The sequence below is a fragment of the Larimichthys crocea genome, chromosome XX (genome assembly GCF_000972845.2).
Source record: "Larimichthys crocea isolate SSNF chromosome XX, L_crocea_2.0, whole genome shotgun sequence".
Lineage (NCBI taxonomy): Eukaryota > Metazoa > Chordata > Actinopteri > Sciaenidae > Larimichthys > Larimichthys crocea.
The window spans coordinates 16,252,111-16,268,150 of NC_040030.1; the positions used below are offsets into that span (position 1 = coordinate 16,252,111).

The 16,040-nt window shown below is 41.2% G+C and overlaps 2 protein-coding genes across 2 annotated transcripts in view; one reads left to right on the plus strand and one right to left on the minus strand.

Annotated features, from left to right (window-relative positions):
- Positions 1–16,040, plus strand: part of herc56.1 (HECT and RLD domain containing E3 ubiquitin protein ligase 56.1) — an 820,440-nt gene that overhangs the window by 472,314 nt on the left and 332,086 nt on the right. The window lies entirely within an intron of this gene.
- syt9b (synaptotagmin IXb) overlaps positions 377–16,040 on the minus strand; it is a 34,426-nt gene continuing 18,762 nt past the window's right edge. Inside the window, exons 5-8 of the mRNA XM_010747031.3 lie at positions 8,262–8,382; positions 7,992–8,163; positions 7,773–7,902; positions 377–2,524 (exon numbers count right to left, since the gene is read on the minus strand). Of these exons, the coding sequence (XP_010745333.1) occupies positions 2,447–2,524; positions 7,773–7,902; positions 7,992–8,163; positions 8,262–8,382 (501 nt within the window). The 3' untranslated portion in view covers positions 377–2,446. The remainder of the gene's footprint in view (positions 2,525–7,772; positions 7,903–7,991; positions 8,164–8,261; positions 8,383–16,040) is intronic.

Genomic DNA, 16,040 nt, shown 5'->3' on the forward strand with positions numbered 1-16,040 from the left:
GGTTTTTTGCTTTAGAAATAAAGTTACAACCTTCAGACAGGTGGATATTTAGTCTTTGAGCACATCAACCGGCATGAGGTCGCATCTCTGTGTTGAAGGTGTGTGTGTTTGTGTGTGTGTGTGTGTGTGTGTGTGTGTGTGTGTGTGTGTGTGTGTCACAGAAAGTGTGTTTGTGCTGTCAGAAGCTCTTCACAGGTCTTTCAATCACAGCGGGTCTTTTGGGAGAGCTCGCAGCACAGGTGTGATGTGGAGAGAGAAAAAAGGCCTGAGGGGGTTATGTATGTGTTTATGAACTGAATCTCTCTGACTGTCTTTGAAACATGTTCTGTGTGTGTGTGTGTGTGTGTGTGTGTGTGTGTGTGTGTGTGTGTCGCACACACTCCTCATAAATCAATCCCTGCTATGTATAGAAATATTTATTAATAACATCTGAATGGACAATTTTACACAGTCTGCCTTAGGTTCGTAATACATCTCGTGTTTACAGTTGGATTAGTATCTCACAGCAAAAGAGAGATTTCAAAAATGACTCACAGAAAAAAAATGATGCATGCACTGTAGCTACAAACACAGAGGAAATCATCGCCACTGTTTACCTGCGACAGTGTCCAATACAAAGACATAAACGATACTGGTATTAATCTGAATTTCAAAAAACAAACACTGGCTTTAATAAAACAACAAAAACAGGGTGTGGTCTGAATTAAAGGAACGTTTGTGTGTTTCTCAGGATGGAAATCAAGTCACTGATGATCCTCATCTTTGCCGATATTTAGATAAGGTCGAAGAGTTAGGGTAACTGCCGTTAAAACAGTTGGCCGTGCAATTAACTTGGTAGTCCTAAAGGCCACCAGAACTAGTGATTCACAGCAACTCCAACCGTAACATGCCGGATTCAAGCCAACAACTCCATTGTGAAGCTTGAAATTTAAACCACAGAGGTGCCCCAGGGCTCGGTGCTAGGCCCCCTTCTCTTCGCTCTTTAACCCACCTCTGCATCATATCGCTGCTATGCAGATGACACGCCGCTCTATCTGTCACATCTGCCTGCTCTCTGAATACCTCACACACATATCTACATGGATGAAAGCACACCGCCTCCAGCTGAACCTCTCTGAAACTGAACTTTTTAAGATTCACAGCAACTCCAATCATAGCATGGCGGATTCAAGCTTGGGCAGGCATCAAGCAGGAGAGGAGTGAGAGGGAGGTGGGTAATCACAGAGGTAGCTATAACAGTGTGTAGAGCCAGAGGGAGAGCTCAGGTGAACAGCTGGAGCTGATTGTCTAACCTCACTCTTTCTCTTTTTTAATGCATCATTGTGCTGGACCTCGAGGTGCCACAAACAGAGAAGACAAGCGAGTTGAAGATTTTGTTAATGAGCTGTTTTTGTTTTTTAAGAAACCAGCAGCTCCACACGTCTAACTCTGGATTAATGTTTCATTTCGACCAAATCTTCAGTGGATATCTCTGCAACACAAGACATCTCTTAATGTCTAAATGTCTTAATATTTTACATATGTCAGCTTTAACTCATTAACCGTATTACTTAGAGATCACCAACCCTTGCGTTTCTTTCATTCAGACCACACCCCGTTAACAAAATATGACAATTTTTAACATGCAGTAAATAAAACACTTTGTTAGCTTTGTCAGCTGCTGCACATTCTTCTTCAGCTCATGTCTTTACAGGAGGTTTTCTGTGAGAAAGTCGTCCCATGAAAGTAAAAATTTAAGGTTTTAGACAAAGAAAACTCTCTTGTTCAATTCAGCTGTGGCTTCCACAGAGGTTAGGAAACACTTTTACCAATGCATGAGAAGTTTGACACACGTTTGACACAACAGCTAAATGAATGTTCAAACGAGCCGAGTCTTTGCTGAGCTGAACTGGTACGCCCTCTTTGTCGTGTCTAATTCTGTAACCTCACCTGTTGAACTCTGACTTTATCTATGACAGCTCATCACTCACACATAAATCACAAAGTTACAGCTTCACACGTTGGCCTAAAAATGTATAATTTTGGTCCACAAACTGCTTTTTGCTTAAAAAAAAAAAAGCTTGACCTGTTTAGATAATCTCAACCTGTTAATACTGTCAGTAACAACTCAAAATGACAAATGAAAGTACTGTAGAAGTTCAGTTGGAATGTAGTTAAGTGTTTTTTTTTTTGTTTAGTTTTTTTTTGTTTTTTGGTTGTGAAGACACAAGAGGAAGTAAAAATTGTGGGTTAACCTTTGCTGCAGCCTTCGCACACTCGTCCAGTAACCACTTCATGTAATGGCTTTTAGTCGCTTCTAAGTCGCACCTTCAACATTTCATTTGGACTATCTGCACGTCCATTTTCATCATTTTACCACCCAGAGGCTGTGCATGTGTGTGGTGTGTTTGTTTTCATGTGAGTGTATGGTGGTGGTGGTGGAGGTCTGAGGTGGGGTGGGGTGGGGTCATGGCGATGGTGGTGTCTTCAGGGAATTGGTGGATCCTCCTTGGCTTCCAGTCCCCGCCGCTCCCTGTCCGACCCACTGAACCACAGCAGAGAGAAAGAAGAAGAAATGGTTAGTTCCAAAACTGAAGGTTTATTTAATTTTGAATCCAAATGTATTCATAAGTTAATGGACCAAAACTGACCAGTTACATTGTTACTTTGAAACTAAACAACCTGTCTAAGGACAGAGGGTGTCACTCCCTGTACAGATTGTAAAGCCCTCCGACTTTTGGGCTATACAAATAAAATCTGATTTGATTTGATGTTCAGTTCTGTGAGCGGCCTTGCATAGCTTTGTAAATCTGTTGAACATTGCAGCCCTCAGCAGAGCATTGAATTTAAACCACATCTTGACACCATTTCTGGAAATCGTAAATTATATTTGCACACGTGCTTGTCATCACTGCAACTTCAAAGATCTCATTGTGAAGCTTGAAATTTAAGCTAAAGGGGTGCCCCAGGGATCGGTGCTAGGCCCCCTTTCTCTTCGCTATTTACACCAACTCTGATTATCCACTCGCGTGGCTTCTCGTATCACCGCTATGCAGATGATACTCAGCTCTATCTGTCATTTCAGCCTGCTCTCTGAAGACCTCTTAGACATATCTACATGGAATAATAATAATTTTCTCAAGATCTCAAATTAAGTTGTTGTTAGATTGAGAAAACAAAGTTTCTTGATAACGAAAGTTATTTTGAGAAAATTATCTGAGTAGCTGTTTGTGGAGTGTTTAGCTGTTTTTCCTTGTGGTGACCACCAATGCCCGCAGATGTCGGCAAACTCCACCAAGACTGGAGTCTTAAGGACTGTAACTTCAACCTCTTCAGAAAATATCTTCAACACAGCAGAGAGAGACCGAGCAGGAAGCCGCCGGACAAGAGTAAATGTGGGACTGAAAGGCTGAAAGACAGACGCCGAGCTGGGCTGACTGCTGCTGGACTAGGCAGTGATATCAGCTGCTGCTGGTGACCTGGTTGATGTTTGGCTGTTGGCAAAGTTGGTGTTACACTCTGAAACTGGAGGCGATTGCAAAAATATCTACAGAGCGTTGCTTTAAAATGTGAATCATGTCATGAGTTATGTGAAATTTAAATTTTAGCAGAACTACAAGTATATTTAAACCCAGCATGAACATGTCAGCTATGCGCAGCTTATTGTGCACTAAAAGAGAACCTGTCAGAGCAATTACACACCTGGTCCAGGTGTCATGTCAGATTTTCTCTAAATAGATCGCCGTCAAAGAAACCGTGCTGGCACCTTGTTCCAGTGACCGTACAGATATACACAGTGAAGTATGATGAGATGAAGTCAGCAGATGACCTCAGACTTGGGTGAGACTTCGGTGTACATGTTTCCACGCTTTTCTAGTGATTGAAATATGGAAACCGTTCAATGACTTTATACTAGTTTGAATAATTATTAAGCTGGAAGGCAAAGCTCTTGATTTTCCAGTCCATCTACGTTCCAACCCTCACCTATGGTCATGAGCTTTGGGTAGTGACCAAAAGAAATGAGATTGCAGATACAAGTGGCCGAAATGAGCTTCCTCTGCTAGGTTTTTCACATTCAGCCTTGGAGATGGGGTGAGGAGCTCAGACATCCTGCTCCTCCATCTGATGTGGTTCAACATCTGATTAGGGTGCCTGCCTTTGGCGGTGTTCTGGACACGTCCAACTCTCCTCCAACTGGGAGGAGACCCTAAGGCAGACCCAGAACCCGCTGGAGGGACTTCATAGCTCATCTAGCCTGGGAACGCCTTGGGATCCAGCAGGAGGAGCTGAAATGTCCTGGATAACCCTTGCTGGGGAGATGGACGGCTTGGTGGATGGCTTTGGAACCAGAGGGTGGCCGGTTCAAGTCCAGCATGGACCACAGTGTGAAGGGTGGACTGGTACCGGGAGAGGTGATAGTTCTAACTCCTCCTTTGTATGTACAAAGGTTCTGGCCTTGCTGCAGTGACCCAGGGTTGGATTCCAACCTGTGGCCCTTTGCTGCATGTCATCACCCTCTCAATCCACGCTTTCATGTCACTCTTCAACTATCTCTGACAGCTTGAAAAAGCCAAAAAATCTCTGAATCCCCATCCTCTACCGTTCAATTTAGTCCAACTTCTCTGGACTTTACATCATTTGATTCAGTCGAGTTTTATTAAAGAGGTTAAAAGAGGACAGAGAAGGTAAAGATAATTTCCTCCACTTTGAACCTCCTTTGTTCTTTTTTTAAAAGGTCAGATCTGCCAAGATTTGCTACCAACAGGCTGCCACCAGCACAAGTTTGTGCACGGCGAAATTCAAGTTGAACTCAACAGGGGGAAAAAAAGAAAAGAATCATGTTTGTTCCTTTTTGGACATTTTACTTTGAAATTTGACTTTTAAATTCTGCTGTAGGCCGACGGGGGTTAACACAAGTAAAATCTCCTGTGATGTAAACTGAACCACTTCCTGTCAGAAATGCTCCAAAATTAGATTTTTTCTGAGAGCTGATTGATGATTTTGATCCTCTCTGGTAAGCCCCGAAGCAGGTTGACCGAGCAGGTTACCATGGCAATGGTTTTCATCCGAAGCCAGCCCCCTTCGGGGACTGTAACTGCACGAATAAGAGGTCAACGTTGGCTCTGCGAACGCCGCGCACTAACCTTCTAGTTCTCTGCGATGTGCCTTTCTGTTCAACCGCTCATTCGTTTGACGGAGTGGAAGCGGTCGAAGCTTTCTGCTCTCCCTCGTTTCCTTCGCTTCCTTCCGCTCAATAGCATCAGAACTGGTTCAAAATGACTCCGGGGAATTCGAGAGCATTTTGTTGTTGTTGTTGGTCTTGATTGTGTGTGTGTGTGTGTGTGTGTGTGTGTGTGTGTGTAGTCCTGGCTGAAGACATCAAGTTGGTGAATTATTAATGCTCTCAGACTGTGGTCAGAGGGTCAGTGAAGCTTCCCCAAACACTGCAGAGAAGCCATAAAAGTCTCAAGTGGAGAATAAAACTGCAAGTGTGCGTGTATGTGTTTGTGTGTGTGTTTGTGTGTGTGTGTGTGTGTGTGTGTGTGTGTGTGTATAAGATATGATAATATGTGCAAAAGAAGGCATGTTGCATGTGTTTGTAATTATTTGTTGAATTTAATCTACTAGTTTTTACGTGGGAGTCATTTATGCGCATACATCACGTACTTTCAATACATATGTTGACGTAATTGTGTGTGTTTGATGGTGTGTGACATAACCAGTAGGCCAGGTCGCCTCAGGGTGTGTGTGTGTGTGTGGATCTTTTAAAGAAACACAAATAAGCCATTAGTCTGGATCTTGGACCCTGCTGCTGTAGTCCAGTGCTGCTGCTAATGGCCTCAGATAAGACACAGCTAGTGGTGTGTGTGTGTGTGTGTGTGTGTGTGTGTGTGTTAGTGCTACACCAATGACTCCGGAAACAGCAAGAGAGCTCTTCTAGCTTCCACCTCAGTTGGCAATATCAGAGAAGATGACCTCCCACCAGTGCTGCAACAGTGTGACGGCGAGCGCTACTTCTGCAGCTCGACGCGACGCTCGGTAAAACACTGTGCGGTTTAACTGGGAAGAATTAAGACCAATTAGAAAATAACGATGTGGACTTGCGGTGGAAGAGAACTCTGACTGCCTGCCACCAAAAAGCCAGTTGTTTTTCTGCTTCCTGCTGCTTATCTCACGTCGAGTACACACTAAGAGAGGATAACCAGACTGCCCTAAAATAAGATGCACAGCACCTAAAAGTAGAGCTGGCTGCAGATATACAGGTGTCAGAGTTCATCCTGCACCACCTTTCATAAACAGAAGTAAAGGGAGCTTCAACCAGCTTTAAATGTTCAAATATCCATCAAACAAAAGTGCATTACTTCATATTTCCTACCTAGAATATTTGTGTCTTTTGGTTAGAAGCTATCAGCGTCAGTATTTTTAGGAAAGGATCCATCAGCTGTGAGGAGTCACATCAACCTTCAACACTGTGTAGAAATCTTTTTGTGATTAACGCCTCCCAGTTTCACCAAGCTCTCACCAACCACTAAAAGTCAGTCCCACATTTACTCTTGTCCGGCGGCTTCTTGCTCGCTCACTCTCTCCTTTTCTCTTCTTAGCTTCCTCCGTCAGCGTCCTCTTCACTCTCTGCTCCTCTGCCATTATGTCCATAGAAGCTGCTGAGCCCGGTTACATTGCTTGCTTACCCAGCTCCTGTTCTGGCACGACACCGGCTTTAAACTCTGTTATTTCATGTTAGAAATGTTGCACAATGTACCTTCTTCTATAATGACCAATACTATTAACGCTAGTACTAATACCTAACTGAACAGATTAGTTTTTTGCAGGTCCATAGAAACTTTCTGTGCTGCATTGCCGTACAATTAAAAATCAATTACAGGCTTTAAAATGTGTCTTAAAACTTCCTCTTAAATATTGAATGATATTAAAGCTAGTGATGCTAAATTATATAAATGCAGCTATACAGAATCCTTTCAAGTTAATGCTTTAAGGGGGGAAAAAAAAAACTGGGTTAGTTTGATAGTTGGCGATTGTCGAGCGTTAAGATCACATGATGAAAGGAGCACACATGACTTAAGTCCTCTGCATGGTACAGCTCATTATACATCAGTTGGCCTGATTCTAGATGGTAATGTCATTAGGGTAGCTGAAGAAAATCAGACATGTTCATTAGAGATGGAATAATATTCCCGGGGTCCTTCGCCTCTCATAATGAGCATCACCAGACCTCCTCTGGTTAAAAAAAATAATTATGTCTAGAGTCCAGCGAGTCCGTTACATCCAGCGAGGAATGTTCACCGCGCTTTGTCTCAGTGAAGCTGATGCATGTCATCGCTGATGATAAGGCGTTACATTTGCCCCGAACAGCGATCCATTTCATCTTCTGACCCCTTCAGCTGAATACCAATACGTTTAGCTTTTGACAACTCCACATGAATTTGCATGAATCAGTCCAGCATCTGTTTTGGTGCGCTCTGTTTTTTTAATGAGTGTGGGCTGGAAATTCAAAAATAGAAACAGCTCAGTGAATGTAGCCACCTCTCTGTGAGCTGAGGTGCCTCTGTTGTGGCAATCACAGCTGAACAACTCAAATATACATGAGGGTTATGCAGTATCTTTTGTTATGTAATTGCTTCAGATTCTCTTAATTTGTTTGTTTGAATTTTAGTTGAGAAGTCTTTCTCACACAGTCGTGTCTCAGCTCTTCTCTCAAGTCCTCTAGAGATGGTTGCGTGAAAAGGATCATCACCAAAGAATGTTCAAAAACATCTACACAAAGCAGCCCGTACCTCTATGAGTGGGTGCCAGTGTGCAATGGGTTTCCGTGGGTATGTCAGCATCTCACTCCAGTGGTCTCGCCCCAGACTCTCTGCCTCGTTGCCCACCCTGCACACCCCGATCACTTCATTATGTCCGACCCTGAAAGACAGACAGAACAGCACATGGAGAGTCCGAAATGTTGCGTCAGTTAGTTTACCGTAGCTGAAACTGACAGGCAACTTACTAACCGATCATAGTCCATGACAGCTATGAGCAGGCTGATCTGGTCGATGTTCTCAGGAGGAACATCAAACACGATGGCTTCATTGTACACCGGGTTCAGAGTGTTACGCTTGGTCGATGTCTTCCTCTTCTTTAGCCTCCGGCCATCGCACATCAGGGACACTTTCACGTATGGGTCTGAAGGAAAAAAGTGGCAAGTTCAATAACAACGGCAGAAAACTGTTATATTATTCTGTATGTGACTGCACCCTCTCTCATTGTTAGTCAGCACCCACCCGAAGCTCCAGTGATGTCCATGGCTTTGAGATTTCTGGCTTTGATCATGGTGATGGTGAGCCTTCCAGCCGTGGGGAGATAGCACAATGAGAACATCAGCTCTCCCAGGTCCACGTTGTCCTGCAAGGAAAGACATTTTTTATATTAATTATGTCCAATTCTCCTATTATCAGCATTTTAATTAAACTGTCAAAGTTTCAGACCTCGAACCTGCCACTTTCATCCCACCCACCCATCTTTCTACTATTTCTCCTTCTCCTTTCTATTCTCTCTAAGGTCTCGAGGGAGTCCATCATGCCTGGGTGCTATAGTAGATTCCCCAACAAAGCTTCCCCACAACACAGAAGTTCAAGCTTCACTCACAATCTTTTCGTTTTCTTAATAAATCTCTATACTTCCCATTCTAAGTATCACCACTGGAAATATCCAATAACTCAGTATACTGCATATATGTATAGTATTTGTGTCTAGTTGAGGCATATTCTCTCCAAACCATCTTTACTCTTCTGGGTATCCTGTTTTATAGATGCTTCTTTTTCAATAATGCTCTTTGGGGGGTACTACAGAGGGGTTTTCTAGATACAGTACTAGTGCCACTGGAACAAACTGGCAGCACCAGTTATATCCAGCTCTCATATTGAGTACTACACCTCTTGGCACATTACCAACAACAACAACTGTAGATCTGTGGAATATCTTGGAGCTGCCTGCAGTGACGTGTATAACATAGATGTGTTCTTGCATGTGTGCATCGGATATAAACAACTTGCAGAAACATTGCTCTGTAGTCAGAAACTCCACAGGTTTTAAACTCACCAGTAATGATACACTAGACAAGCTAAAGGAGGGAAAGGTTACCCAGGTCAAGAAAATCTCAGCTAACTGCCAAATCATGTGGTTGGACTTGTAAATGTTAAACTCAATTAAAATGAAGTGATTTATGGTTTAATAAAGATGAAGCAACAATTGAGTCGAATCCCTGAGCATCAATGGGTAGATTCAACAGAAGGCACATTATAATATATTACACAAGTCTTTGCACCTCAGATATGGATCATGTCTATGACACCTCCGGTGGAAAATACATGGAAACCTTTTTAATCACATCTGCAACATGCAGCAACGGCATGACACATCATTAATCAGCACATTTCGTGATACAGGCATGTCACGTCCTTAGCATTTAAATCATATGCATCATGGTTTAGGATGTTCGGACAGAATCTTAGAATCTGCTATTCCGGTTAACTACTCCTGTTTTCCTATGGGAATGTCCTTGGTTTCACACACACACACACATCAAGCCCTTTTCCAAATTAACACATCTGAAAATAACATGAGCTGGTGTAAGAAAGAATGAGTGGTGTGTTTATGAGGCAGGAAACTCTGATTTCTAGTTTTACGCTTTCTCCCACACACCGGGCTGACAGAGCACCCTGTTACAAACATCTTATAAAGGAAGTGAAAAGAACAAAAAGAGAAAAATGCACAAAATTTATCAAAATGAAAATTGGCAGATGTGATTCCAGCTGTTTTAACATCTGCAAATGCAATTTTAAATTTAAACAAACACTCTCTATTGCTACTCTGAATTCTGCTCCTTTATGTTTCCACGGACACAGTTGCCAAGCAGGTTGACACAACTTTTTGATGCGTCTTAATGCATTCTGTCCAAACAGTGATTAATACACAGGGTCTTAATGATTTTTCACTTAGTCTTTGTCAAAATTAACCAATTAGCTAAAAAGCCCAGTTAAAGGTCAGGTGTAGTGGTTATACTACAGAATCATTGTAGACATCAATATGTGTTCCTTCGGACTCTGATTAAGATTAATTGGAGTTTATACGAACACACACACACACACACACATACACGTATACAGTCCTACCTTACCAACAGTGGACTATCATATTATACCAACCAAGTGTGGACTTTGGTTTCTGTCCATTGTAAAAGAACAAAAAGTCGAATATGAAATGGGAAATGTATTTCTTTTGTCTTTTACAGTAATATTACTCCAAATTATTACTGCAAATTTAGTGCTATTTATTTATTTTACAGAATTTGCCAAGCGGGGACTTTCAACAAAATACTGCACTGAAACTATGTATTGTTTTTGTTTACTGCAAAAACTTGTTTCTTTACTTAAACTTCAAACAGTTTCTTTAAAAAGTTCATTAACAATTTACCTTCTAATTTCACTGCAATACAAATCTTATAATCCTTTCCTTTCAACCTTTAAAAAACTTGTAAAAACCTTTCTGTTTCGAGAATGCTTCCCTGCCTAACAAAACTAACAACTACTCTGTGTTCCTTTACACCTTTCTCAGCTTATGTCCTCCTCTGTAAGTCGCTTTGGATAAAAGCGTCTGCTAAATGCAATGTAGTAATAATAAAAGTAATAATCCATATTATTTTTAGTCATTTTAATTAAGAATACATAACGTTGTATAGATACACAAGTGCACACACATTAGGATGTTACTGCTCTGGGTATTGCACTACAAATTTCTGAAAATCAAATTGGACAAGATGAGTTGATTCAGCGCGGATGTCAGTATCTACACACCTGCAAGCATGTAAACACACGTACACACACTTATGTGTGCACACACACACACCACACATAGACGAGCATGACATTGTGATCGGTGATGACGCCATTCATCACACACTCACTGTCAGAACCACTGACACTGCATCATCACTGTTGCTTTGAGCCTCGGGGCGTTAATGATGCACAGCGTATGATGTCTCCAAGGTGTAACACATATGAATTTTGCAGGAATTCACACACTGACATACACAAACAGGCAGGAACTCGCACAAACCGTGGCCTGGCAAACCCTTCAGCTCTCCACAGATAATTTGATACCCTCAACACAACACACACTCCCTCTCTCTCTCAATCAGCACACTTAGGTTTTCAGACTATAGAGTGCCGCTCACTACTCTTATGAGCACTCAAATCAAGCCTGCGGTCAAGATTATGGTCACTTGTGCTCAGCCAATGAAATTAGACCTGTGCTTCTAAGCACCCCAATAAAGCAGAGAGAGAGTGTGGCCAGTCCATCTTCTCCAATTATAATACGAGCACCTTCTCTCCCTCAGGAGTAGCCAGGCTTTGTTTACGAGCCTCTCTTGCTTTATCTTTAATAATAACAGGCTCAGTCTAACTGGATTTCTCTCCTTTTGTTTCTCAGTCTGTTGCCCCCTCTTTTTTGCAGTTCCTTGTAGTACCTTCTCTGCCTTCTCATGTTGTGGAAGGCGGAGAAAATAAAGCTTGCTTCACACAATTAGGAAATGCACTTAAGATGTGAATAAACTTTTACAGCAATGGACTTGCAGGTATTACACTAAGTTAATCATGTTATTCAAGGGGCACTCAAGAATCAGACAGATCAGCCACCCTTCAAATCAAGAAGAATCGTTTTTGTTTGTACAATGATTGACAGAAGAGTGAAACTGGTCCAGATATGAAAAGTCACGCATCACACATGTCACTGTTCCGATTGGTTGTTGTGATCTTTGCATCACATTTACAGAGTTCAATTATCGTCTCCACCTTAATCTGGAGACAGTTTAAACTGTATAAGGTGTGAATGAAAGGCATACCCTTTTATAGTTTTATTAATACTTTACTGAAATACTAGTGTTGGCATAATACCTTTTAAACTTTTAGTTTTTACAAAGATTTTAGTACAACAAACGAACCCACAGCCTCGTGTTTAAATATATGCACCGTGCAGTGGAACAGTTGTGATGTTTTGATATTTTCTGGTTTAATAATGAAGCTGAATAATAAGAGAACTGAAAGTAGAGCAGTATGAGGACAAAAAGCAGGCACGAGATCTTCTTCAGCACGCTCAAACGCTGGAAGATCCCGTTACACAACGGCTAATCAACAGTATAATATATCTGCCTGGTTGAACATAGTGGAAGTAAATAAATCACTGCAGAGGCTGAACTTTAGCTGTATGGATGAATATACTCTGGCAGAATCAGGTTAGGCTACAGGATCCTTCATAACTCTCAGTAAAGAACAGTGAGACACCTACACAAAAACTCTATGTATGGTTCATTTGTAGTATACACAGTATTTACATCCGACTAAATATGTTGCAGCTTTCAAAGCAAATGTTTAAATACTCCAAATTATTTTGTTTTACTGTTTATATACTGAATATAAATTACATTTGCACCAAAGTAGTTAATGAATGTGATGTATAGCAAAACAAAGATTTACTTAATTTCTATAAGTGCTTATCCTTATCAGGACTGCAGGGAGTTGGACATTGGGCAAGAGGCGGGGGACACCCGGTTTGTCTCAGGGTCGACACGTAGAGTTCACGTTTACATTCACACCTATGAGTTTATTTAAAGTCACCAATTAACCTGCAGGTCTTTGGACTTGTAGCTAGAGTTCCCGCTGCAAACTCTACAGAAAGTGACAGTGCTAACCACTGCACAACCATTCACTCGCATTCATAAATTCTATTAATTCAAATTAATGTTTCTGTAATTACTATAAACAAACCAATCCACAATAAGTATTGACCAGTTTCTTCACTTGTTTCAATGTAGAAATGGTGGGAAAATGGTTGTTCACATTGAACATTCCTAAGTATGGATATAAGACTTAGTCGAGAAGATTCATACCACACTTCAGACACTGGTTTGTAAGGATATATTTGAACTTTGAAAGATTACCTTTGTATACTTACTTCATCTGTGTATAGATTCTATGCATGTTTGCCCATGTACTATGTTCAGGATCTCAGCTGACCATAAGCATCTAAAGCATCATATTCCTCACTTGGTGCATCAGGGAGGACAAGAGCTTGTTATGTGGAACCATTTGTCATTGTTGGGAAATAGGAACCTAATTTAGTGAATTAACACACACACACACACACACACACACATACACACATGCACATGCTGACCTCATTTATCAATGCCCTGGTTACAGGCCAAGCAGACTGCAGTCAATAGTATTGACTGACCCTCCAGGAGCTGCAGGTTACAGTGTCTCTGAGCTCTTCATTGTCTTTGTCTCCAAAGAAATCTTGTTGAGGAGAAAGAAAGCAGGAACGTGCATGTGACAACGCAACAGATATCCAAAAGCAGATTTCATCTACTCGAAAGACAAACATCTCGTGACTCTCCAAAATCATTAAATCTGCGCTAAGATAGAGCAAGAAACGAGGGAGCTCTCCACTGGCATATTCAAAATGCCAACATGAACATCTCAGGAAATGATGCATTTAAGTAGTCATTTATTATTGACTGCGCATTGAGTCAAATGGATTATTGGATGGTTCAAACAATGTGAGGACAACGGGGTGAGTCTGCAGAGTATCCTCCAATCATACTGCCTCGTTTTCCCATTAGGTTCCAAAATACATTAACTCTCTATAGACCTGACAAGTTCCCACACTAGTCATTTCTGTTTTTGTTGTATATGTATGGCGTTACGTGTTCGAAATTTTTCAATCAATCAATCAATCAATCTAAGGCATGTCATTACAGCTTTCTGTTGATCAATGCTGCAAAGATTTGCATAGATTTACTTCAATCCCACGAGTAGATCCACATTCAATCCGTTAAAATTAATACATTTTTCTACAAATTTCTGACTTTAGATGCTTGACTAACTAGACCTGTAATTATTGTTTTAGCCCAACAAAAAAAACTTGATTACCCGGTAAGTTCTTTACAAAATCCTGCTGATGTGGCAGTGATGTTGGTATTTCATAATAGCTTTTCTTTGACTAGGACACGACACACTCCTGTGTCGGCAATGGGGATCCAGGGAACTAGGATCCCATTCATGTGAAATAAGTTTTAATTAAGTCTATTTATTAATGCCACAAAGGCATCATGGGACTATAGAGCGAAGGACAAATCCAGCACAAAGTCGAGTAGGATTCTTTCCTGAGCCAGCGGAGGTACGTATGGTTTCCAGAGAGGGAAATTAATTACTGTTTCAGTAATTAATGGTGTGTGGATTGGATTTGAATTCACATGGAAGAGTCTTACTAGGGCAAGCTTAAGGTTATAGTTTATTAGAACTCATCCTAAAAGTGTAAACACTAATCAATGTGTCATAGTAAGAGGGACAAGTTCAGGCACTGCACATTATGTTAGGACTGTGTCCAGTGACTGACCTCGTGATGTAAAGGGTTAACCTCATTTACTTTTCTATAAGCAAGCAGCTCAGAAATATACATCACAGTCCAGTGCATATGGCCAGGGATGCTAGAGGCTCGTTATTCCAGTCTATGCGCATGATTAATGCACACAGACTGGAGACTGGACCAGCACAGGGTCCCTCACTGTAAATCCCAAGGGAGGTAACCTAGTTCTGCTGGGGACGCCGAGAGAGAGCGAGGGGGTAGAGAGAGAGAAGAAACTTTACATTTATACATTTATTAAGACCTCCCTGCAGATGCAAAGTGCTGCGAGAAACCCAAATCAGATTAAAGCGATACAAACCGTTATTGTTCTGTTTTGTATGCTCATATATACTCTGGTCTCATAATGTAACCAAGCTAGGGTCAGAATCACTGAAGTATTTTTTTTTGTTTAGGCATGTAAGGGCACAGTCTATTCACTGGTTTGCATTTATTCTGATAGAGAGCAAAAGTAGAGACGTCATTTTTGTGACTGCAAGAAACAGAACTTGATTTATCGAACTTAAAGGTCCAGTTTGTAGCTTTGAGTGGCACCTAGCAGCAACCAAATGAATACTCTCCCACGCCTCACCCTCTCCTTCCAAGCATGTAGGTAAAACTCCATAAAGTCCAAATCTAGATCAGTGTTTGGTTTGGCTGTTCTGGGCAGTTCAACATGGCATAACCCAATGAAAACACAACAATTCTTATTCTGCTTCTAATTCTCGGATGATTATACACTAATGAAAACATACTAATGGATATTGTATTCCATTCATGCAAAGAAATACACCCAAATCTTACACACTGGACCTTTTTTGAAGCAAAAATACCTCTAACGACATGCACGAAAAGAAAAGCTTACAGACACATGAACCTTGAGGTTAGAGGGAATATTTACAATAAATTTGACTGCACAGTAAAAAGTGTGGTTTTAATGCATGTGATGTAAAGATTATGTATGGGTTCAGTCACATTGCAGAAGTGAATGGGTATATATTCTCACATATATTTTACCAACACTGATTTATTTATTTATTTTTTGTCTGTTGGGTAAATTGATGATTAATTAGAGATTAAATTTAGAAAGTGGACTCTTCAGGTTTGGACACAGAAGACAGGACAGCTACACAGTGGTTCAAGTTGGATGCCTCTGAGGAGCTTCTAACCCATTTATACTGACCTTATTTAGCCGGGGATGCTGTTGGAAGGTGTTAAAACAATATTTGTGAAAGATTATTGTGTGTGTGTGTGTGTGTTATATCCCACCGGGTCTTGGCATGAACGTAGTTAGCGATTCAATAACGGATCAGAACTTGTTGTGTGCTGACCCCACTAACGATCATTTCCTGGCTTTGAACTTAATTGCCTGATGAGGAGCAGCTGTGTTGTCTGTGTTTCAAAGTCTCTCCAAAACAAAATCAGTAATTGAGTAGTGGCCTCACTCAGACAGACATCGAGGGTTTCTTATACGTCTGATTTCTAGATAAAAAGCGGAACGTAACTGTCTCTGACTGCAGAGACGGAGGCTGTTTTCTGCTGGAAAATTCACCGTTATTTTCAATATTTTTTGTCATGTAGCTGTTGTTTGTTCCTATAGG